At 41.4% G+C, this 25,509-nt stretch overlaps 1 protein-coding gene and 1 long non-coding RNA gene across 2 annotated transcripts; one reads left to right on the top strand and one right to left on the bottom strand.

Moving 5' to 3' along the window:
* Nucleotides 1-134: 134 nt before the first annotated feature.
* Nucleotides 135-25,103, top strand: RTCB (RNA 2',3'-cyclic phosphate and 5'-OH ligase). The gene is made up of 12 exons (XM_032139961.2): nt 135-318; nt 3,845-3,923; nt 4,431-4,498; nt 6,176-6,275; nt 10,742-10,898; nt 12,870-13,026; nt 14,534-14,693; nt 16,403-16,578; nt 17,442-17,630; nt 18,656-18,766; nt 20,310-20,429; nt 24,586-25,103. The coding sequence occupies exons 1-12, from the start codon at nt 226-228 to the stop codon at nt 24,691-24,693; spliced, it is 1,518 nt and encodes a 505-aa protein (XP_031995852.1). The 5' UTR covers nt 135-225; the 3' UTR covers nt 24,694-25,103.
* On the bottom strand, nt 730-2,186 carry LOC131382003 (uncharacterized). Its single transcript, XR_009211137.1, has 3 exons — nt 2,051-2,186; nt 1,163-1,263; nt 730-1,058 (listed from the first exon to the last, which is right to left on the bottom strand). It is a non-coding gene; the product is annotated as an uncharacterized LOC131382003 (long non-coding RNA).
* Nucleotides 25,104-25,509: the final 406 nt, after the last annotated feature.

Raw genomic sequence — 25,509 nt, 5'->3', positions numbered from 1 at the left:
TAATAAAAATCCCAAAGTTATACACTACAGGACAGTACAACTTAACCAGAGGAAAGACATTGGCCTGAAGAGTTTCGAGCCTCGGCGCTTGCCGTTGCTCATCCTGCTGCGGCGCTGGTCGCGCCTGCGCTTTGGTTCTTGGAAGGCGGTGCGCTGGGAAGCCGGACGACGCGGCAGCCGCTCTTCAAAGCGGAGCCGGGAGTTTTTGCTACAGTTGTCGCCACCATGAGTCGCAGCTATAATGATGAGCTGCAGTTCTTGGAGAAGATCAATAAAAACTGCTGGAGGATCAAGAAGGGCTTCGTCCCCAACATGCAGGTAAGGCAGGAGAGCAAATGGCGGGGCCTTCCGGGCTCCGTCCCCGGCCCGGCGGGCGTCCACCCCGCCCTCTGGACCTCCCCCGACCACTGGCTCCGCCCCGGCCCCTTGCAGAGTTTCCCTCATCCCTTCCTTCTCCCCTCACGGTGCTGGGGCCGCCCAACCTGTTCCAGCACCACCTCCCGCCAGAAGAGGTCCCCGAACCAGGAGGACAAGCTAAGCGCGGTGGATATGGGGAATCTAAATAAATACGAAATTGGGGTTTCCAAAGCATTTTCACAGATCAGTCTCATAAACGCATCGTGAGCTGTTTTACGTTCGCAGAAACTTGAGTGATCTTTTCCAGGGTGGAACAGCCAGCCCCGGGTTCATTTGCTGGGACTGGAATTCACCTCCTCTGAGTCATGCTGGTTATTTATATAACGTTTACAAATCTTTGTTCACTAAACCAGGTTTTCAGCATTCAGTATCCCATGTTGGTTTTTAATAAAGCGATGTCATTTCTTGCAGTAGCGCGGGGCAGGGCCTGTTTGATTTTAATATTCACTTCACAGAAGGACCTCGAGGATCTGTCGGTGACATAGCTTTCTCTACCCACTTAGGAAGAGGCTCAGCCAGGAATTGATGTCCGGTTTACTACTTTGACGTCCCAGATGGAGACTTGAGGGCTCAGGATCATCAGATAGTTTGAAAGCCTGGGCTCTGTATCTCTCGGCCTTCATCACCATCTGTGCTCATATCTTTATTAATGTGAAAAAAGAAAACGTTTGTGAAGTTTTGCAACGTATTTTTAAATAATTTTTGAAATCCCTGAAGGTGCCAAGTAAATGCTTCAAAGGTTTACCGTCTCGTCTCCCATCTTGGTAAACAGCTCCCAATAGCCACTCCATTCTTTTATTCAGAATCAAAGCTTATTGAGTTTCCCTTGTTGGCAAGTCACTTACACTGAGGGAAGAAAAAGCGCACAGGGATAAATCTGTGTTCTGTTTGCTGTTTGGCCGCTTTCTTTGTGTGGAAACCGGTACCCGGCAGGAAAGAATAGAAAATCTAACATAGGGGGAGCGCAGTGGTTCATGGCCTGTAATCCCAACGCTTTGGGAGGCCAAGGCGGGAAGATCCTTTGTGCCTAGGACTTTGGAGACCTGCCTCGGCAATATAGTGGGACCCTGTCTCTACAAAAAAAAATTTAATTAGCCAGGCGGGGTGGTGTGCACCACAGCTACTCAGGAGGCTGAGGCAGGGGGATCGCTTGAGCCTGGGAGATTGTGGCTGCAGTGACCCGTGATCATTCTAAACTGCACTCCAGCCTGGGTGACAGAGTGAGTCTCAAAAAAAAAAAAAAAAAAAAGACAACACCATGACATGATCATCTGTAGGATCTAATAACACAGACTGTCATTGTCTGGCAGGTATTCTGACTCAGCCTTTGATGCACACACTGCTGCTCATTCTATCTCGGGGCAAGTCTAATTTTGCTAGGCAGTTCTGGTTTAAGTATGTATACAGCACTTTACTACCACCTTTCCTTTGGGAATAGAGACTTGGAATGTTGATGCATTGCTCTTAAAACGCTGTTGACTTCTAAGCATGAATTGTGCTTCCATCCTTATGGGAGCAGTGAATTTCACACGGATAATCATCTGTTACTAAATCTCCATTTCTCCCCCAAGACCCACATGTTGGACTAAAAATTTCTCTTTGTTCCCTTAAAACACTCCCCTCCCATCTTTACGTCATTTTTGCGTTTAGCTCCTAAATGTTCTGCTGCTAGTGATGTCTCTTGTCTTCAAAGAGCCAGCTCTGCAGGATCTCTGTGAAACCTCTCCCAGCTCCCTAGACTGTTGAGGCACGTCCTCATCAGATTCTTCCATAGCACTGTGTACTTAATGTTATGGCACTTGCGTCATTGCATTCTGATATTCTTATCAGAATATAAGGGCTGTATTGGCTGGGTGCGGTGGCTCACGCCTGTAATCCTAGTGCTTTAGGAGGCTTAGATGGGCGGATCATGACATCAGGAGATCGAGACCGTCCTGGCCAACACGTGAAACCCCGTCTCTAACTAAATATACAAAAAATTAGCTGGGCGTGGTGGCAGGCGCCTGTAGTCCCACCTACTCGGGAGGCTGAGGCTGGAGAATGCCGTGAACCCAGGAGGCAGAGCTTGCAGTGAGCCGAGATCATGCCACTGTTCTCCAGCCTGGGCAACAGAGCAAGACTCAGTCTCAAAAAAAAAAAGAATATAAGAGCTGTATTGTGTACTGGGAGCTCCTTGAAAGGAAGATCTTACCATATTCTTTGTATCTCCCCTAGTGCCCAGGACAGTGCTTCATGCATAGTAAATCCTCAGTTAATGTTTGGTGAATTAATAAATGTGACCCTTAAGAAATTGTACTGGAAACATTTTCTATCAGTGGGTATTAAATTGTTATTTATGCAATGGTCATGAAGTCATCTTTCTGATAAAAACTACATTCAGTTGATTAAGTGTTAAATCTTTGGTTCTCCATTACTGGACAGCTCTTTCAAAATACTTGACCTGTGATAAAAATGTTCTGCTCTTTAGTGTTACATAAGTATGTCGTCCATTGCCTTTTGTGTGCCACCTCTATTGTCAAGCTTTAAAATTATATAGATTTTTAAAAAAATTATATAGCTTTTAGAACTGAGCACACAACTACGTAGCTGCATGTTAAATTTTTCTTCTCCGGCCGGGCGCGGTGGCTCATACTTGGTAATCCCAGCACTTTGGGAGGCCGAGGCGGGCGGATCACGAGGTCAGGAGATCGAGACCACGATGAAACCCTGTCTCTACTAAAAATAAAAAAAATTAGCCGGGCGCGGTGGCGGGCGCCTGTAGTCCCAGCTACTCGGAGAGGCTGAGGCAGGAGAATGGCATGAACCCGGGAGGCGGAGCTTGCAGTGAGCCGAGATCGCGCCACTGCACTCCAGCCCGGAGTACGACAGAGCAAGACTCCGTCTCAAAAAAAAAAAAAAAATTTTCCTTCTCCGTATTTACCTAACTAGAGATTTGTAAGTCACCACTGGTGCACAATAAAGTGTAATTTGCTATTGGCTTAAACACAGAATAAACATACTAGGTTAGATGATTGTTTTATGTTTAGAATTTGAGTTTTTGATTCATCTGCTTTTTTTTTTAATTTTCAAAAAACCATTGATATTTTTGAAGCTTGAGGATTAAGACCTTTGGGCTTTGTGAGAGTATAGTTGGAAGATTTTTCTTTATCACACAAAAAGATGCTTAATCTGTTGAATTCTTAAATGTGGTTTTGAGGGTATGAGAATAAAAACAATTCATGAACATTGCAAAATTTTTCTTAAGGCATATTTGATGATGGGAGCAGCTCGTAGTCTTTGATAGCAAGTTTTCTGCGTGCTTAAGGTAATATGAAAGTGTTTGGTAAAGAGTAAAGCACAGTAAATATTGCATACAGTGTATTCTGTCCAGTGCCTACAGTTGGTGTGCATGTACTCAGACATTGCTTTTCACTTTCTTTGGTACTAGGTTGAAGGTGTTTTCTATGTGAATGATGCTCTGGAGAAATTGATGTTTGAGGAATTAAGGAATGCCTGTCGAGGTGGTGGTAAGTACATTAGAGTTTCACTTGTGTTAGTATGGTAGTGCCTTCCTTGTGGCCTGAAAAAGTGGTAACTCAAATGATTATAATTTTGAAATATTGTCAAGGAGTGATTACAACTTAAAGTAAGACCAAAAGAACTTATTTGTGATCACATTGTCAGCCAGTTGGCGTTATAGAACGGATTTGAAGCTCCATCTGGAATTTGAAGCTGGGTAGAACTTGTTTTTAAGCTAACCTTGAACAATAATAGCAAGTGACCTACCATTTGTTTTGCACTTACTATATTCCAGGCATTTTACTAGGTGCTTTGCATAGATTATCTCATGCAATACTTACAGTAACTCTAAAAGGAGCTCCCTTCCATCTTGCATCTCAAACATCCTTCTAGGCTTTGTTGTCTTAGTAGCCCTGATGACTACTTCTTCATGTTACACAGTCTAAAAACATGAGTATAATTCATGCTAAAAATCAAGTGTGTTATCTTTTCTAATACCCAGTTTTTGTCTTCAGGTGTTGGTGGCTTCCTGCCAGCCATGAAACAGATTGGCAACGTGGCAGCCCTGCCTGGAATTGTTCATGTGAGTCAGAGTTCAGAGCTTTAATCATTTAGATTTCTTAAAGTCCATTGAATGGATGAATGGCCATGCCTGATAGTGGTGTCATTTAGATAATGACCTTTGGACAGCCAGACATAACCATGAAGCCAGGCTCAGTGGCTCATGCCACCCATAACACTTTGAGAGACCAAGATGGAAGGATTGCATGAGCCCAGGAATTCAAGACTAGTCTGGGCAACATGGCAAGACTCTGTCTATATCAAAAAAATTAGGTGTGATGTCACATGCTTGTAGTCCCAGCTACTCAGAATGCTGAGTGGGAGGATCGCTTGAGTCCAGAGTTCCACACTGCATTGAGCCATGATCATGCCACTGCACTTTTAGCATGGACGACGCAGTGAGACCCTGTCCCTAAAAATAAAAAATAAAAGGAAATAACCATGGACCTAAAGAAATAATTGAATGTGGATGGCATTTCAGTTTCTGGATGCCTTTGGCTAGAATCTGTAAGTGTTAAAGAACCTTTGAAGTAGTTTTTGTGTTTTATTTCTTTATCATGGTAACATCATTATTCCTGGATCCGTGCACCTGGCATTTCAGTTTCTGGATGCCTTTGGCTAGAATCTGTAAGTGTTAAAGAACCTTTGAAGTAGTTTTTGTGTTTTGTTTCTTTATCGTGGTAACATCATTATTCCTGGATCCGTGCACCTGGCATTTCAGTTTCTGGATGCCTTTGGCTAGAATCTGTAAGTGTTAAAGAACCTTTGAAGTAGTTTTTCTGTTTTGTTTCTTTATCGTGGTAACACCATTATTCCTGGATCCGTGCACCACCATTGTAAGTTTCATTGTAAGTTTCACTTGGCTGTTTCAATGTAAGTTTCATTGTAAGTTTCACTTGGCTGTTTCAATGTAAGTTTCATTGTAAGTTTCACTTGGTTGTAAGTTTCACTTCCTATGCAGAGGATCACTGAAGAAGAAATGGCAAGAAGTTTAAGGGTTAGCACTGAGGGGGAGGAAGAGAGGACCGCATAGCCCCCACCACAATCTAACATTCATATTCTATCATTAGAGGTAGATGTTGAATTCGGCAGACATTTTTGAGGTCTTCTTTATGCCAGTTACCATGTTGGGCACTTGGTAGAGGGAATGAAATGGTATGGCATGTGTATATAAGGAAGTTGTTAGTGTCTGGGTGTCTCCATATATGCTGTGTTTGACCTGCATTCTTCCTGGGTCAGAGTCCTTTTCTAGGCTCCACATGTAGGAAGTCTACAGTATTTATACCATCAAATGGATTACATTTGGCTGTGATTACTTAAACTAATGTCCTATATAAATCAGTTATTTTCCTCTTCTTAACCTGACAGTTTGTCAGTGTCTTAAGATTATTTTTGAAATGTAGTAGTACATTAAACTTATTATGTGTTACTCCTATATCATGTTATGTTGAGGCTTTTCTGTTTTGTATTTCCTTAATTAACATTCAGATCTTATAAAAAAGTTTTTTTCTCATTGTATTTAGCTTTGTGATTAGGAGTTCTTACGATTTCCATGCATAGAGAAGATTTTGTGAAAACACAGTCTTGATTTAGGGAAAGCTTCAGCCTGCAACCTGTTTGAGAGTCAGTGTCAGGTCCATCAGGGCAACCAGGGTAGCAGGTCAAGACACTTATATTTCATTTTCTAATTCTCTTTCAGCGATCTATTGGGCTTCCTGATGTCCATTCAGGATATGGGTTTGCTATTGGGAACATGGCAGCCTTTGATATGAATGACCCTGAAGCAGTAGTATCCCCGGGTAAGATCACTGTGGACATCTGCTGTTAAGTGTGTAGCATTGGCCGGGCACGGTGGCTCACGTCTGTAATCCCAGCACTTTGGGAGGCCGAGGCGGGTGCATCACGAGGTCAAGAGATCAAAACCGTCTTGGCCAACATGGTGAAACCCTGTCTCTATTAAAAATAGAAAAATTAGCTGGGGGGTGGTGACGCGCACCTGTAATCCCAGCTACTTGGGAGGCTGAGGCAGGAGAATCACTTGAACCTGGGAGGCAGAGGTTGCAGTGAGCCAAATTCGTGCCACTGTACTCCAGCCTGGTGACAGAGCAAGACTCTGTCTCAAAAAAACGTGTAGCTTCTCTCATGGACCGTAGCCTTTGTGAAACAGAGCACTTCTCTCCATGTGCACGACTCAGTCTCATCACGTTCTGTCATTTTTCTTTGATATTTACTGGAAGTGTTGCTTGTGGATACTGAGGGGCTATTACAACTTCAAGCAAAGCATATTTTTATTGAAAATTTTGGGAGGCTCCTACCAAACATCATGGTATTCAGACTTTGGCTATAAAACAAAGTGGCAATTTTTTTTTTTTATCTTCGTAACTCAGTTGCCTCGTGGACAGATCATGTCTAATAATGTTAATGACCACACAGTATTAGTAGATTAGATGAGTTCAGCTGTGTAAAATATTTAGAATAGTGCTAAGCACGTAGAACACATTCAGTAATATCATTGTTATTCAATGATAACATTGAATATACAGAAGGTTGCACATGCCTTCTGCTGTGGTTATGGGGTGCTTTCAATGAACATTCTATATCAGAAGCAGTATCTTTACTGTTAAAGAGTGTGAATTTAGAAATGAAGTTTAAATGACATTTCGAGAGTTCTGTTTCTAGCAGTGGTGGACTAGGTTGTTTCAGACCAATCCCCTGCTGAAAATTATGAGAAAGGCTGGGTAAAAAAATTTTTTCTTAAATCTGTTTGAAGGCACAGAAACTTTGCTAAGGCAGTAAGAATTTGCGAGGTCGAGATCTAGAGGAAAAGAAAAAGTTCCAGATATGTGAGCCCTACATGTAGGGCTGTTTCGAGGTGACTGCAAATTTCAGTCAGTAAGAATATACATGATTTGAATGATCCAATAACAAACTTGACATGTGACCTCTAATATACATGTGTGGTTGGGTGTGTGTATGTGCACTTGCATTGTGGTACAGCCAAGCAGTGCAGAGTATACATTTTTTTTCAAATGCACACAGTTTACCAAAACTGACCACATGCTGAGCCGTAAAGCAGGCATCAAATTTCAAAGCATTGAAATCATATAGACCAGCAGTTCTCAAACTTTTTGCACTGGGGACCACTTTAGTAAAAATTATTGAGGATTGATCTCAGACTCTTATCAATGTTTACCTTATTAGAAATTAAAACACATTTTTTAAAGACAAGAATATATAAGTACATGTCTCATCCATTAGAACAAAGATGTTATGTTACATAGCTTTTGAGAAATCTCACTGTACAGTCATGGGAGAATATGAATAAAATAGACAAATAATGTCTGAGTATTATAAAATGAATCTGACAGCCTGAAATGGTCTTCCCCCTCACCCCCACCCCAGGGTCTCTGGACCATACTAAAGAACCCACTCATGTAAGAGGATATTTTCTGACCACAGTGGAATTAAATTAGAAATGGTTTAAATAAAAACTAGACCTAGCACTTTGGGAGGCCAAGGTGGGCGGATGGCTTGAGCTCAGGAGTTTGAGACCAGCCAGGGGCAACATGACAAAACCCCATCTCTTAAAAAAAAAAAAAAAAAAAAATACAAAAAGTTACCCAGGCATGGGGGTGTGCGCCTGTAGTGCCAGCTACTTGGGAGGGCCAAGGTAGGAGGATCACTTGGGCCCAGGAGGCAGAGGTTGCCGTGAGCTGAGATCACACCACTGCAGTCCAGCCTGGGCGACAGAGTGAGACTCTGTCTCAAAAACAAACAAAAAAACTAGAAAAACTTTGGGAGGCCAAAGCAGGAGGATCACATAAGACCAGAAGTTTGAAACCAGCCTGCACAACATAGGGAGACCCCCATCTCTACAAAAAGTTTTAAAATAGCTGGGTATGGTGGCGCACATCTGTAGTTCTAGCTACTCGGAAGGCTGAATCCAGAGAACCAGCTGAGCCCAGGAAGTTGAGGCTGCAGTGAGCTATGATCACACCACTGCACTCTAGGCTGGTGTGATCTCAAAAAAGAAAATCCATATATTTGGAAATTAAGTAGTATGCTCTTAAATAACCCATGAGTCAAAAACAAAACTATGGAAATGAGAAAATAACTAATGTAAGTAGAAAATACTTATGTCTAAAAATTGACATTGAGTTGAGTAAAGGAAACCCTTGTATGCTATTGGAGGGAGTGTAAATTGGCACAGCCATCATGGTAAACAGTATGGAGATTCCTCAAAAAATCGAAAATAGAATTACTGTAAGATCCAGCAATTGCATCACTGGGTGTATATCCAAAGGAAATGAAATCAGTATCCAAAGAGATACCTGCCCTCCCATGTTCATTGTAGCATTGTTCACAGTAGCCAAGATATGGAAACAGCCTGAATGCATTCAACCTTAATAAAGAAAGAAAGCAATCTTTTAAAATTGAAGGGAAAAGACAGGGAATCCTGCCATTTACTACAGCATGGATGAAACCAGAGGATATGCTGAGAAATAGGCCAGACACAGAAAGGAAAATACTACATGATTTTGCCCATATGTGCAATCTAAAAAATGTTAAACTCACAGAGAGAGTAGAATGGTGCCAACAGGGTGGATGTTAGTCAGAGTATACAGAATTTCAGTTTAAAGATGAATGAGTTCTGGAAATCTAATGTATAACGTAGTGACTGTAGTTAATAATAATGCATTGTGTTTTATTGTATTACTTTTAATGGCAAAAACCACAATTACTTTTGCACCAGCCTAATACCTGTAGTCCCAGGCAATTGAGAGGCTGAGGTGGGAGGTTAGCTTGAGCCCAGGAGTTGGAGGCTTCAGTGAGCTATGACCTAGCCTGGGCAACAGAGCAAGACCCTGTCTCTAAAATAATTTATTGTGTACTTGACATTTTCTAAGAAAATAAATCTTAAATGTTCTCACCAGAAAAACAGAAGGGGAGGTAACTGTGAGATCATAAATATGTTAATTAGCTTGATTGTGATAATTATTTCACAATGTAAATGTACATTGTGTACACCTAAATATATAAAGTTTTTATTTGCCATTTATTTGCCAGTCACCTCTCAAGCTGGGGGGAAAATGATTTAAAAAATACTTATGGGCCGGATGCAGTGGCTCATACCTATAATTCCAGCATTTTGGGAGGCCAAGGCAGGAGGATCACTTGAGCCCAGGAGTTTTGAGACTGGCCTAGGAAACATGGTGAAACCCCATCCCTACAAATAATACAAAAGTTAGCCAGGTGTGGCACACACCTGTAGTCCCAGCTACTGAGGAGACTGAGGTGAGAGGATTGCTTGAGCTGGGAAGTCGAGGCTGCTGTGAGCCTTGATTACTCCATTGCACTTCAGTCTGGGTGACAGAACAAGACCTTGTCTCAAAAAAACAAAAGTCAGCCAGGCGTGGTGGCTCACGCCTGTAATCCCAGCACTTTGGGAGGCTGAGGTGGGTGGATCATGAGGTCAGGAGCTCGAGACCATCCTGGCCAACATGGTGAAACCCCGTCTCTACTAAAAATAAAAAAAATTAGCTGGGTGTGGTAGTGCACACCTGTAATCCCAGCTACTTGGGAGGCTGAGGCAGGAGAATCGCTTGAATGCAGGAGGCGGAGGTTGCAGTGAGCTGAGATTGTGCCACTGTACTCTAGCCTGGGTGACAGAGTGAGACTCCGTCTCAAAAATAAAAATGAAAAAAAGTACTTATGTCTAAAATTTTGAGGTTACTGTTGATGTCCTTTTTGAATGGAAACATGCAGCCTTAAATGCACAAATTGGGAAAGAAGAAAGGCTGGAATATCAGTGACCCTAGAAAGCTAAAGAAAGAACAACAAATTATACCCTAAAAAAGTAGAAAGATGGAAATAATTAGGAGTAAAATTAATGAAAGGTAAAGATATATGATAGAAAGGACCAAGAAAGGCAAAAGTTGGGTTATTTGAAAAGACTGAAAAAATTCATGAACCTCTGAGAACAGTGGTCAAGAAAAAAAGAGAGGCATATTTTGATCTCTGTTTTACATGTTACTCAATGTTCATTGCTGCCTCCCTGGTCCATAAAGTGCCTTTAGTGTGTATGTCACTTTAGATTATCTTGGTGTCATCAAGTTTTACCCAGCAGAGAACCACTTTGTTTTCTACTTTAAAACACAGTTATCTTTAAAATAATGGGTATCTTTATAGTCCTATATTAATGGCGAGAAACTGCAGGTAACAGTGCCTTACCAGCTGGTTTTGCTAACTTTTCTCTATTTTGTAGGTGGTGTCGGGTTTGACATCAACTGTGGTGTCCGCTTGCTAAGAACCAATTTAGATGAAAGTGATGTCCAACCTGTGAAGGAGCAACTTGCCCAAGCTATGTTTGACCACATTCCTGTTGGGGTGGGATCAAAAGGTGTCATCCCAATGAATGCCAAGTAAGAGCACACGTTTCCAGTACATGGTATGGGAGGGATGATAACCACATGACCTCCAGCTTCCTTTCCAGTGCAGTACACTTGAGAGATGAAGATTGTTCCCTTACTTCTCAGGAAGTAGTAAGAATTGTTTTTTTAAGCATGAGGTTCAGCCCATTTATTGGAGACATTAGTCAACCGATGTTATAACAGCCTTTGACATAGAGTAGTAGTTATAATAACATCATATCCACCAATGTTTATTGAGCACTTTCTATATGTAAGGTGCTGAGCATCATATCATTTCATCCAGACAATAACCCTATTATCTTCCCTAACTTACAAGAAAGAAAGCTGAGGTTTAGAGAGGTAATAAGCTTAGTGCCAGGTGTGGTTGGGTTTACAGAATCCCAACACTTTGGGAGGCCAAGGCAGGAGGATCACTTGAGTCCAGGAGTAAAAGATGAACCTAGGCAACATAGATCTCGTCTCTAAAAAAACAAAAAAATTAACTAGGCGTGATGGCTTGTGACTGCAGTCCCACGTACTCAGGAGGCTGAAGCAGGAGAATCCCTTGAGAGGCCAGGAGTTCAAGGCGGCAGTGTGCTGAGATCTCAGTACTGCACCCCAGCGTGGGCAACAGAGTGATCCTGTCTCAATTTAAAAAAACAAAAAAGTTAGTAGGTGATATCAGGATTCAAACCAAAGATCCTTTGACTTCAGAAGCTATATTCTGAATCCTACTGCCTTTTGTCATTAAGCCTGTTTAACCCCAACCTTCCTCTTTGAATGATAGCACTGGATGTGTTCTTTGGTAAGTAGAGGATTAAATATAATGCTACAGTGTATCTCTCAGATGGCCATAGATTTTACCATGTCATAGCTTGTGCAAAGCAGTGCACCCTAAACTTTGCAGAGTACTTCAGTAGCAGAATAGTGTGCTAGCTATGTTTCTTTAATGTTTTACTTTATCCTTCAAATTTATGTGAACTTTGCATTATAATTAATAGAAAAAATATTTTTAGCTGTTACTTGTAATGTTATTTAACTCCCCCAACCAAACAAACAAAAAAAACCTAAGTAAAATCAATATACTTGGAAGATGTGTGGTCTGTGATTTCACGTGATCCCTGACATGCAGCCCCAATTTGAAAAGCGTATGTGGAACACACAAATTCTGAACATCTTTATAAACATTTTAGATAGGAATTTTGTCCTAATAATACTGAAATGGGGCTACACTGCCTATGGGGTGACCCTGCTCTGCAAGGAGCAGTAAAAAATAATAACAAAATGAAATAATAATATTGAAATGGGCTGTCATCTGTGGTAGTGGGGAGAGAACATTGAAAAGTGTAGTTTTTCCTGGCAGTGTTTTAGAAGAGAGCTGGACCTTGGATAAAGGTTAAAGCTTGTTCCCTCTAAGGGTTTAATGTACGTGTACCTCAGCTTCAACATGGAGGTGCAGTAAGGCACTCAGAACTTCTGTGAGGATGGGAAAAGAGCTTAAAATTTAACCTGTGTTGCCTGAGGAATTCTAGATACCTTCATTTATTTGACCGTAATTCATAAATGATTAAGGTGTGTACCTGGTCGAATTAGTGGTTAGAGAGTGATAGCTGATGAAGGTTACAAAGTTGTTGTAGTTGTTTTTTTTTTTGTCTGCTTAATCACTACCTCATGGAATTCAGGATCAGAGAGGCAAAACTGAACATAAAAAAGATTTGAAAATTAATAAGGAGCAGTATAAATGTCAAGTAGAACTATAATGATGTCTAATAGCGCATTTACCATTTTATATTGCAATTATTTTTATGACTGCATTCCTTAAAAAACCAGTCACTGAGAGCTTAAACTTTGTATCTGACTCAAGGCCTGGAACAAAGGAGATAGTAAATGTCGAGTTTTCCTCTGCCCTTTAAGGATATGGTCATCCTTAGGTTTTGATCTGCCTTTGCTGTGAAATGACTGGCACCTTTTATACTTACCCAGAGACTTGGAGGAGGCCTTGGAGATGGGGGTGGACTGGTCCTTAAGAGAAGGGTATGCCTGGGCTGAAGACAAGGAGCACTGCGAGGAGTACGGAAGGATGCTGCAAGCTGACCCCAATAAGGTTTCTGCAAGGGCTAAGAAAAGAGGCCTTCCTCAGGTAACTCACTTTGGAGGGGCAACATGTTACTTTTTTTTTTTTCATGTTTTGTTTTTATTGGGGGAAAAAATCTATTTCTTACATTTAGCAAACATATTCCCAGGTTTTTTTATGGTATATCAAAAAATACAAATTTGTTTATGCTTCATTTTTATTCTAAAAAACTATCAGGGCTGGATGCAATGGCTCACACCAGCTTTGAGAGGCCAAGGAGGAAGGATCGCTTGAGGCCAGGAGTTCGAGATCAGCCTGGGCAACATAAGGAAACTTAGTCTCTATAAAAACTAAAAAAAAAAAAAAAAAAAATTAGCCAGGCATGGTGGCACATGCAAGTAATCCCAGCTACTCAGAAGGCTAAGACAGGAGGACTGCTTGAGCCTAGGAGTTTGAGGCTGCAGTGAGCTGTGATCACGCCAGTGCGCTCTAGCCTGGGTGACGGAGCAATCAGGAGCTTGCAAATGTTCATAGAATAAGAAAGAATGAATTAGAAGTGAATGGGAGAAAAATAGATATGTTTATAAGGTTCATACTTCAAAATTCTATGTATACATATTTTGATAATCTACAGATGGTATCCATGAGATAAGAATATACTAGATGTTTGAAATTACAGCTAGTTGTGAAGGCTTTGCCACTAATTCAGTGTGACATGTGGGCAAGACTGTCTTCTCTGGATCTCATTTTCTTATGGAAAACTGGGATGGTTAAAACTAGGCAACCTCTAAAGACTCTTCCAGCACTAACATTCTCTGGTTCTCTAAATCATCTATTAATATTAGCTCTAGTTGTGGTATATGTTCTTTCAGTTATAGATAATGGTGGATGTCCATGAACTCATAGATGTTTCAAAATCACTTGAACTTGGACCTTGTCTAAGAGTCAACATTTACCAACATTTATCCCAAAATTTGACTTTTTGTGATGTTTAAAATATCCCATGAACCATTTAAAAGCTTGATTTTTTTTATGAAGCTTTTTTTAAAAATTAATTTATTTACTTTAAGTTCTGGGATACATGTGCTGGTTTGTGACATAGGTATACATTTGCCATGGTAGTTTGCTGCACCTATCAACCCGTCATCTAGGTTTTAAGCCCCACGTGCATTAGGTATTTGTCCTAATGCTCTCCCTCCCCTTGCCTCCCACTCCTCGACAGGCTCCGGTATGTGATGTTCCCCTCCCTGTGTCCATGTGTTCTCATTGTTCAGCTCCCACTTCTGAGTGAGAACATGTGGCATTTGGTTTTCTGTTCCTGTGTTAGTTTTTTATATGTGTATAGCAAGCATATAATGATATAACAAAATTCAGGAGCTAGTCTACGTTATTTTGTTGTGTAGAATATTGTAAATGAAACACTTCTATAGCTTAGGAATTTTTTTGTTACTGAAACACTATTTGTATGGTTATTTTGTTGTTAGTTTGTTTTTATCTTTTTGGTTTTTAAATAGATTTTAAAAAAAAAACCTGGAATAAAAACTTATCTTACCAGACATTTTTACATTTGCAGTTGGGGACCCTGGGAGCAGGCAACCATTATGCAGAAATCCAGGTTGTGGATGAGATTTTCAATGAGTATGCTGCTAAAAAAATGGGCATCGACCATAAGGGACAGGTGTGTGTGATGATCCACAGTGGAAGCAGAGGCTTGGGCCACCAAGTAGCCACAGGTATATTCTAGACTTTGTGCTAAAATGTACATGTTATGGGCAACCAGATAGAAATTTAAGAGTGAAAACTCTGAAATATACTGCATGGGTTTTATCCTGAGTCCTCAACCATCAAATAACTTGAACAAATTTACTGGACCATAACTTTCTTGTCTAAAGAAATGAGTATAATAGTTATTTCATATAGGATTATCATGGAAAGTTAATAATATATGTAAAGAACTTAATGTTTGACATTAGTAAGCACTCAATAAATGTTAGTTGCAGTTATCATTATGTTTACTCTTATGAATTACCATCTGGCCAAGAAAGAGCAAGAAATATGTAAAGAGTGGAATTTATGAAATAGGCATTCATTTGGCAGATTATGTATTATATACCTGCTCTGCAACATTAGGTGTTATGGTGGATTTGCTGATGAAATAGGCAGATACTTTGCAGTCAAATTGTCTCATGAAGTAAAGGTCATGTCTATTTAAAAGAAAAAATAAATATTAAAAGGTATCAATAATATAGGAGAGACAAACAAAACACATTTAGGAAAAAGATTTTGGGGATGGCTTCATGGACCCAGTATTGAGCTGAGCCTCACAGTTTGGATAATTACACACAAAGGACATTTGTGACAAAGGCAGCATGAACAAAAGCAGGAAGCAGCAAAATACTGGATAGGTCCTTTTGGATAGTTTGGAGGGTGTGTGAAATAATTTATGAATTGTGATGGTTACTACAGGACTGAATGAAGTGGCATGAACACAGAAATGAAAACAAAAAACAAAAGAAACTGTTTTAAAGAAGGAGTCGGGGGCTTCTTGCTTCTAGTGAGCAAGGGCCTTGAGCTTCCACAGCTCTTCATATTTATTGGGTAGAAAGAGCAGGGAAGAGGAGGTAACGATTGGTCAGCTGCTTGATTGATCACAGGTTCATATTATTGCTAACAGGCTTCACATGTGCCTGATCACAAGCAATACTTGTGCCTGGGGCGTGGCTGCCCTCAGCATTCCTTCTGGGCAACAGACACAGTTGTCAGCTTGCCAACATCCTGCATTCATAAGAACAGTTTGCTGTTTATTCATATAGCCTCCAGTGGTATACTGAGTTGTTCACGACCCTCATTCTTTTGGCCTCCAATAGTGAATCAATGAAAAGGTACATAGATGCCTGGAAATTGTTTTAAGCTTTAAATTTCATGTTACAGATCAGCCTCTAGTCCATTTTATTGTGTGAGAATTTAATAATTTGTGCCAGCCTGACCCTTTAGACTATTTAATCTAGCAGATGTATGAAGTGTCGACTAGTGTTTCAGAACATTCCCCTGAGTACTTCTCTGCATTTTGTCATGGATTTGATTAATCACGAAGGCAACAAAATGTATTTTACTACTACTATTCCCATGCAATCACATATTGAGAAAGGAGTAATGAAGACCATATTGTGGCTATTTGTTTACACATCCCATTCTCTTTCAAGTTCCTAGAGGGCAAATGTTGACTTTGTGTCCCACAAACTGTCACTGCACTCTGAAAGATTTTCAAGTAACATCTTGACTGAGCAAATAGTTGAACTCAGAAACACATTAAAGGGAAAGTTGGCTTTCACTTGTTTTTTTTGTGGAATGAATTTGAATGTAGCTTACCTTTGTGCAGTAAATCAGAACTGTTCATTTAAGGGAAAGCTAACTGGTTTGGACTTTGCGGCTCTTGTTCCAGATGCGCTGGTAGCTATGGAGAAGGCCATGAAGAGAGACAAGATTATAGTCAATGATCGGCAGTTGGCTTGTGCTCGAATCGCTTCCCCAGAGGGCCAAGACTATCTGAAGGGAATGGCAGCTGCTGGGAACTATGCCTGGGTCAACCGCTCTTCCATGACCTTCTTAACCCGTCAGGTACAGTAGAAGTTGCTCTTCTGTTCCGAGTCATTCATGATGATGTTAAGTGCTTTAAAACATAGTGCAGTCCAGGCTGGGCGCGGTGGCTCACACCTGTAATCACAGCACTTTGGGAGGCCGAGGGGGGTGGATCATGAGGTTAGGAGATTTAGACCATCCTGGCTAACACGGTGAAACCACGTCTCTACTAAAAATACAAAAAATTAGCTGGGTGTAGTGGTGGGTGCATGTAGTCCCAGCTACTCGAGAGGCTGAGGCAGCAGAATAGTGTGAACCCAGAAAGTGGAGCTCGCAGTGAGCCAAGATCGCGCCACTGCACGCCAGCCTGAGTGACAGAGTGAGATTCCTGTCTCCAAAAAAAAAAAAAAAAACAGTGCAATCCAATCAAAATCAAAGCCTATGGTGTTTGGTTTTGGAAATTCACATAATTAACGTTCAGAATACCGGAGAAGTGTCCAAGGTTTTGGTGTCGTCTTAAACTAAATCATCAGAGTATCAGGCATGAGAAATGAGAGAAGAGAATCAAAATTATTCCTAGAATTTGTCTTGAACAGCATAGAGAATAGAAGTGCCATTGACTAAGATTCAGAAGGCTGGGGAAGAAGCAGTTTTGAAAGGTGGGATCAAAAGTAGCCAGGCAGCTTTTCAACTAAAGATGAAAATGATGTGGTGGCATTTGCTATGTGGTCTAAAAGACAGCTTTTGTCCTTTACATGAAGATAATCTTACAGCTACTTTTGAACTTTTAAATCTTTTACTCCCTTCAGAACAGACTACCTGAAACCAGTGAGATAAGTCACGGAGAGCTGAAGATAAGTCCTGAAGTTCTGGCTGCTTTTATCTTCTGTGTTTTCTCCTAGGCTTTTGCCAAGGTCTTCAACACAACCCCTGATGACTTGGACCTACATGTGATCTATGATGTTTCTCACAACATTGCCAAAGTGGAGCAGCATGTGGTGGACGGAAAGGAACGGACACTGTTAGTACACAGGAAGGGATCCACCCGCGCTTTCCCTCCTCACCATCCCCTCATTGCTGTTGATTACCAAGTACGTAGCACTACGTTTGTAGTTTTAAGCAGTGGGGGCACGATTTAGATCTTTGCAAATGTGAATTACATTTAAAACGAAAAGCAGCAATTGTGAAAAGAAAATACTCTGTCACTCATGAGAACGGTGATTCCCAAGGAGCAGTAACTCCTCCCCTCATCATTTGTGCTTGCAGTGATGCCATGTGCTGACTAGCAAGTGCTGCAGGAAGTGTATTTTACTCCACTACCGTGAATTGAGGCCTTTGAATTAAGGCCTAGTGGAAGACAGGAGTAACTCAGTTACAGAAGACAGAGTAAACTCAGTCTGTTTCATTCTTCCTTCCTCTTGGTGTCTGGCTGTGGTGGAGTTAAAAAGACCCCATAGTCTGCTCGCTCCTTTTGCAGATGAGAAACCCGAAACAGAGAAGACAAGCACCTTGCTCAGCCTGGTGGTTCTAGCAACACTTCCCTACACTTTTGGATTTTGCTTTGCTCTTATTTTGACTGTTCTGCATTTTTACTGGTCCTCACATTTTCACTCTCGTCCTCTTCCTTCCCCTCCGAATTATCAAAGAATCAAAGTACTATCTTAATATAGTTTACTAGCCGCGTGTTTAGAAGTCTGGGTTTCTCTGGCCAGGTGCGGTGGCTCACGCCTGTAATCCCAGCACTTTGGGAGGCCAAGGTGGGCGAATCATGAGGTCGGGAGATGGAGACCATCCTGGTTAACATGGTGAAACCCCACCTCTACTAAAAATACAAAAAATTAGCTGGGCGTGGGGGCAGGTGCCTGTAGTCCCAGCAACTCGGGAGGCTGAGGCAAGAGAATGGCGTGAACCCAGGAGGCAGAGCTTGCAGTGAGCCGAGATCCCGCCACTGCACTCCAGCCTGGGCAACAGAGCAAGACTCTATCTCAAAAAAAAAAAAAAAAAAAGTCTGGGTTTCTCCCACAATCCTACAGTGCAAGAGAAAATTTAAATTTTATGCATTAAAAAGCTTATGCTTTTCTGAATTTTAACATGTTTGATTTATGTGCATCCTCAGCTCACTGGACAGCCAGTGCTCATTGGTGGCACCATGGGAACCTGTAGTTACGTTCTTACTGGCACTGAACAGGGCATGACTGAGACCTTTGGGACAACCTGTCATGGAGCGGTAAGGAAACAGGAACTTCCTTAGAAATGCTCTCTTCAGTTTAGCTATGGTTTTCCATTTTGACTGGTAAATGTAGCCGATTGAACATTAACAGAGTTGAGACTTGGGTCTATCATGTCTTGTGCTTCAAATTGTTCCCCATAATGTATACTATTTAGTGAACTGACTGGGGTCACCTAGTATCTCTGCCTTAGTGAGATCTGGTAGGGTTGGGGACTGTTTCTTATCTCTGCAAGTCCAGAAAATCCAGACTGGGAAATTGTCACACTAGCTGAGCTAACTGTAACTGGTTTATAAGTGATGGAACTTTAACTGATGCAAATATCACAGTTTATCTCAGCGATTGGCTGGACCTGCTTATTTGTTTAATTTGCCCTTTCCTATTGTGTAGGTCCACTCAGGATTGGAAGGATAGGCCGTGTTTGCAAATTAGAGCCCATGTACAGTCTACACACACACCCATTTCAAAACACTGTCTCTCATCTTCTAAGCCCAGGGGTCAGTAAACTCTTCCCATAAAGGGCCAGACCATAAATATTTTAGGCTTTTGGGACCAGATAGTCTGTGTACCAGCTCTTCAGCTATGCCATTACAGTGCAGAAGCAACCTTAAGTACTGTTTAAATGGGCAATGCTGTGTTCTGATAGAACTATTTTAGGCCAGGCATGGTTGCTCACACCTGTAATTACAGCACTTTGGAAGGCCAGGGCAGGAGGAGCACTTGAAGCCAGGAATTCAAGACTAGACTGGGCAACATTAGCAAGACACTGTCTCCACAAAAACTTTTTTAATTAGCTGGGTGTGGTGGCACACCTGTAGTCATAGCTACTCAGGAGGCTAAGGCAGGAGGATTGCTTGAGCCCAGGAGATTAAGGCTGCAGTGAGCTATGATTATGTCACTTCACCCCAGTCTGGGTGACAGAGGGAGACCCTTTCTCAAAAAAACAAAATAGTTTATTTTAAAAAGCAGGTGGTGCGCCAGATTTGGCCCATACACTCTAGTTTGCCAGCCCCTTTTCTAAGCCATCCAGAGTGTCGAGCCAGTGTTGAAATGGGAAAGAGAAACTGTCTAGAATACCTTCTCCTAGGACAGACCTTCACAAATGTATTTAATCCTCCTTTTTTTTCTGATTGTTTCTAATTTCTAGCTGCCTCCCAACTCCTAATTTTAACCCAGTGGTTTTCAACAGAGGCGATCCCCCTGCTGCCATGGGGACATTGGCAATTTCTGGAGGCTTTTTTTATTGTCGTGGTTTAGTGGGAGTTGCTATTGGCATTTAGTGGGTCTTAGAGGCCAGGTATGCTGCTGAATACCCTGCGCTGCGCTGCTGAATACCCTGCAGAGGACAGCCTCCCAACAAAGAATTCTCTGGTCCAAAATCTAAAAGGATATGATGAGGTTTAAAAGGCCTGTTACCAGTTTGATAAAGTAGAAAAAGATGTTTTTTTTTTTTTTAAGCTCCTTTTTAGTGTAAGAGAAAAATCAAGGAAAGGGCATATAATCTTAGGGTTTAAAGTGAAGTTCATTCCTTTCCCATTCTAGGGCCGTGCATTGTCCCGAGCAAAATCTCGACGTAATTTAGATTTCCAGGATGTCCTAGACAAATTGGCAGATATGGGAATTGCAATCCGTGTTGCCTCACCCAAACTGGTTATGGAAGAGGTAAGTGAAATTTTGATAAATACATGAATATTTATTGTTCCCCATTTGTAATTTATGCCAGTCTACAGAGATAGCAATTTAGGGTATTACTAACAAATTGTTAGGGTTATTTGTTTTTTATGACCTCAATTTTGGCTTATCTTCCTTGGTTTAGCTTATTTCAGTTTTATGTTTTCATTTCTTTTGGTTGAAATTACGAGCCAAGTCCTTAAGAATGATTTTTACTGTTCATTTATAGTCTCCATCTACATACTAAGCTTTTCAAGAGTAGTTTGAGCTGATTCTTGCTTTTGCACAATTGTATACTTAGGTTTCAATTTGCAAGCAAACTTGAAAAAGGAAGGCATAAATGTTTGGAGAAAGTTTTATTTGATTCACAGAAGAACAGATTTTGTTTAAATTCTGTATATATGTGTACACATATGTACATATTTAAATTAAAAGCAATATAATTCATTACTTAATGATTTAAGAGAAAAGAAAAACAGTCATCCAAAAACTCAATGCCCTGACACAAGTTATTACCTTATCTTTTAGAATATTTACTATTGTTGGCCGGGCGTGGTGGCTCACGCCTGTAATCACAGCATTTTGGGAGGCCGAGGTGGGCAGATCACATGAGGTCAGGAGTTTGAGACCAGCCTGATCAACATGGCAAAACCCCTACTAAAAATACAAAAATTAGCTAGGCCTGGGGGTGGACGCCTGTAATCGCAGCTACTCAGGAGGCTGAGACAGGAAAATCACTTGAACCCAGGAGGCAGAGGTTGCAGTGAGCCAGGATCACACCACTGCACTCCAGCCTAGATGACAAAGCAAGACTCTGTCTCAAAAAAAAAAAAAAAAAAACTTATTGTCATAGATTTTTCCTACATGCTTTTTTTAAAGCTAGTCATAATTATGGTTAAGAAACATTTTGTAGTTATTTTTAAAATTTAGCACATTATTATAAAATTGTTCATGTCACTTTTTAAAATCATTGCTGAATATTCCACCAGCTGAGTACCTTACTTTCTGCCTGTAGTAGACATTTAAGTAGCTTCAAAATTTTTGCTACTATAAATTAAATTGTAATGAGTATCTTCATGCATGAAGCTTTTTTCCAGTTGTTTTAGTAATTAGAACAAAGTCTCAAAAGTGGAATTACATAGTGGCTCGTGCCTATAATCCCAGTACTTTGGGAGCCCAATGCAAGAAGATCTCTTGAGGCCAGGAGTTCAAGATTGGTCTGGGCAAAGATTAGCCAGGTGTAGTCCTAGCAACTCAGGAGACTGAAGCTGGAGGATTGCTTGAGCCCGGGACCTTGAGGTTACAGTGAGCTATGTGATTGTCCAGACTGGGTGCAAAGCAAGACCCTATCGCTAAAAAAAAAAAAATAAGGAAAAAAAGTGGAATTACTGAGTCAGAGTATGACAAAGACTTTTTTTTTTTAAATAGCGATTCATTTTTCCCCTGATCTTAAGAATACATGTTTAATTTAAAAGATTTGGAAAATACTGGCCGGGTGCAATGGCTCACGCCTGTAATCCCAGCATTTTGGGAGGCCAAGGCGGGCGGATCATGAGGTGAGGTGATCGAGACCATCCTGGCTAACATGGTGAAACCCCGTCTCTACTAGAAACACAAAAAATTAGCCGGGCATGGTGGCGGGTGCCTGTAGTCCCAGCTACTCGGGAGGCTGAGGCAGGAGAATGGCCTGAGCATGGGAGGCGGAGCTTGCAGTGAGCCAAGATCGTGCCACTGCACTCCAGCCTGGGCAACAGAGCGAGACTCCGTCTCAAAAAAAAAAAAAAATAAAGATTTGGAAAATACCAAGGAGAAAACAAAACATTTAGAATTCAATCAGCCAGAAATAACTACAGTTAACATTTGGATTTTTGGTTTTTTGGTTTTGTTTTTTCACCTGCTACACATGATTGTTTCACTCACTTATTCAGCTAACACTTACTAAGCATCTGCTATAGTTAGGTACTGTTCTGTGTGCTACAGATACTGCAGTGAACAAAAGAAACATGAATCCCTTCGTTGTGGAACTTTCCAAATAATAAAACATACAGTGTGTTAATGACCATACAAGTTCTATGAAATAAAAATGAAGTAGGGAAAAGGGCTAAGGAAAGGTGGGGATGGGTACAGTTTTAAACAGGTAGTCGGAGAAGACTTCAGTGAGGTGACAATAGAGCAAAGACCTGAAGAGAGAGAGGAAACAGGATATCTGGGCATCTGGAGGTGAGCTTTCGAGGCAGAGAGAACAGCAAGCCCACAATCTGTGAGCCGAAGTTATGCAGGAGTGTTCAAGAAACAGCAAGGAGGCCAGGCATGACAAGAGCAAGCCAGAGGGCATGAGGTCAGAGAGGTAGGGGGCGCCAGAGCATTTGAACTTTTGCTTTTACTCTGATTAAAATGGAAAAACCTTGGAGGATTTTGAGCAGAATAGTGACGTCATCTGACAAACGTGTTTGCATGTTGATGAGAAGAATCTACAAGAGAAATTAATGATGCAGAAAAGAGGGAGGAAATTGCTGGAGAAGTGTCCTTGAATAGATGAGAGGAGATAGAGTCCGATGTACAGGTGGATGAGGTTGGTCTTTGCTAGGAGCACAGACAATTCATCCTTTATAAAAGGAGAGAAGAAGCTGAGCACAGTGCCTCACACCTGTAATCCCAGCACTTTTGGGAGGCTGAGGTGAGAGGATCGCTTAAAGCTGGGAGTTTGAGACCAGCCTGGACTACAAAGCAAGACCCCATCTCTACAAAAATAAAAAAAATTAGGCACAGTGGCACATGCCTGTAGTCTCAGTGAGCTATGATTGTGCCACTGGACTCAACCTTGGGCGACAGAGTAAAAAAATAAAAGAGAAGGTATAGCTACAGATATGTGGGGAAGATAAGGTTAGCGTGTTTGTGAATGTTCTGGCTGCTTCTATTTTTTTCAGTGTATTACATAGTAAGGTCAGCAAGTGAGAGTGAGGATCTGAGAAAAGGTGTGAAATACTCATCTAGGGGAGAGATAGTCATTGGGCCAGTGGAAATTTTATCTGATTTCCAGGAGCTAGAAATGGCCAAGTAATGCCGGGGAGTGATTCAGGTTCCTGCATGTAACTACAGCCAAAGATAGTTTGTGGTACGATGTAATGACTGCAAGATTCATAACTAGGAGTGCCTAGGGAGAACGGGAGAATAGAAACAACCATGAAAGCCAGGAGCGCACCTGTCCCACTTCTGGGACCAATGGAATGACCTGATTTGGGGAAAACAACAGCCACCATTCAGAAAGCTGGAGATGAAAGTGATATCCTTGGGAAAGATCCATGTTTCAGTAAAACAAGAAGGTGAAGGGAACATTCAAAGAAGAAGGGAAGGAGGGAATTTTGCTCCTTCTGGAAGGAGTTCCAGAGGCCACAGTGGGAAAGTTTCAGAAACTGGAAGGGAATGGGAGATGGGATAGAAAAAGATATTATGTACAGAACCGTACGGGAATCTGCATGGATGGCCTAAGCTTGTATTGACAGGCATGAAGATAAAGTGAGTGTGTGATGAGATTAGTGCTAATGGTGGCAAGGCCATGTGGGTAGGATGGAAGGGTGGGAATGTTGCTGGAAAGTCAGAGAAATAAATTGTGTGTGAGTGTAGGTACACATATATACCCACATATACACGTGCACTCAGTTTTACTTTGTTTTATACGTATATGAATTTTATAACTTACTGTGAAGGTACTACATGTTCATTCCAGAAATTTTGGTAACTGCAGAAATATATAAAGAAAGAAAATTAAAATCGCCAGTAATTTCTACCATCAAGAGATAATTACCACTAACATATGATGGTTTGGTGCCGTTCCTTCCAATCAGGTTCTGGTGTGGGTTTTATTTACTTACATTTACTGCATTTCCTAGTCGTACAAGTAATACATATTCTTTAGAGACATTTTGAAAAAATACAGAAAAAAAATAAAACTAGATGAAAGTGTTTTGGAAATCAGCACTGACCAACATCAGGCTTACTCCTTTTTTAAATTTTTGCTAATTTGATAGGCAAAAAAACCTCACTCTGTTATTTTAGTGTGCATTTATTTCATCACAAGTGAAGTTTGGTGCTTGTAGAAACTGTATTTTCAGTGGACCGGTACAATGTTTTAATTCCTCTCCTGCAGGCTCCTGAGTCCTATAAGAATGTGACAGATGTGGTGAATACCTGCCATGATGCTGGAATCAGCAAGAAAGCCATTAAACTGAGACCAATTGCTGTGATCAAAGGATAGAACCTTGGACAGCAGGGCTGCCAGACACCACCAACCCTCTCTGAAGTGGAAGTGGACTGACATGCTCTTCTGACATCAGACTCAAGGCGGGACAAGTTGCAAAGTGTGCAGCTGTAACTGCTCATGCCAAAATGGCTGACGGGGAGGCTGCTGCTTTCAGGGGCCCTGCTGTAAAATAACCTACCAGGAAGAGGCACATTGCCCACCTTTGGAAAGGGAGGAATATGCCTTCTCCTTGGTTGTTCCACAGAGTTTTAGGAAAATCTGTTAGGGATGGGTGGGTGTCAAACTGCCTTACGCAGTCATAGAAATCTTTAGCCATTGGATTGATCTTCTTTACACCAAGCTCTGTTTACATTCCGAGAGGTGTCATGAAGAAAGTTCTGTTAAATAAGGTTTTGGAATGTTTCCTTTCGTCTGTTGCTTTGTCAGTTTGTCCATCCACCCATTTAGGCATCACCCCTGCCCTCAGCAAAACCCTAAATACCCCTCTTACTTGGAGAGCACCCAGGGAGTTGTAATCAGGCTGTTAGATGAATAGATAGTGGAACACATTGAAGAGGGAGTATGGGGAGGTGTAAGGAATAGGGGCCCAAGAGACAAAGTCTTCGTAGTCTTACTACCTTTCTTATTCTAAATACATGGCAGAGTTTTTGTATCCATGGGGCTGGGTGAACAAAATGGAGGTGATGGTGCTGGTGATGGAGAGGACAGCAGAACCAGAGGCCTGGCCTCCCTCCTACACATGCCTCACAGGGCTTGTTTGTTTGTTTGTTTGTTTGAGACTGAGTCTTGCTCTGTCGCCCAGGCTGGAGT

This window comes from Hylobates moloch, unplaced genomic scaffold (genome assembly GCF_009828535.3).
Source record: "Hylobates moloch isolate HMO894 unplaced genomic scaffold, HMol_V3 SCAFFOLD_19, whole genome shotgun sequence".
Lineage (NCBI taxonomy): Eukaryota > Metazoa > Chordata > Mammalia > Primates > Hylobatidae > Hylobates > Hylobates moloch.
This window is presented reverse-complemented; position numbering and strand designations above follow the sequence as displayed.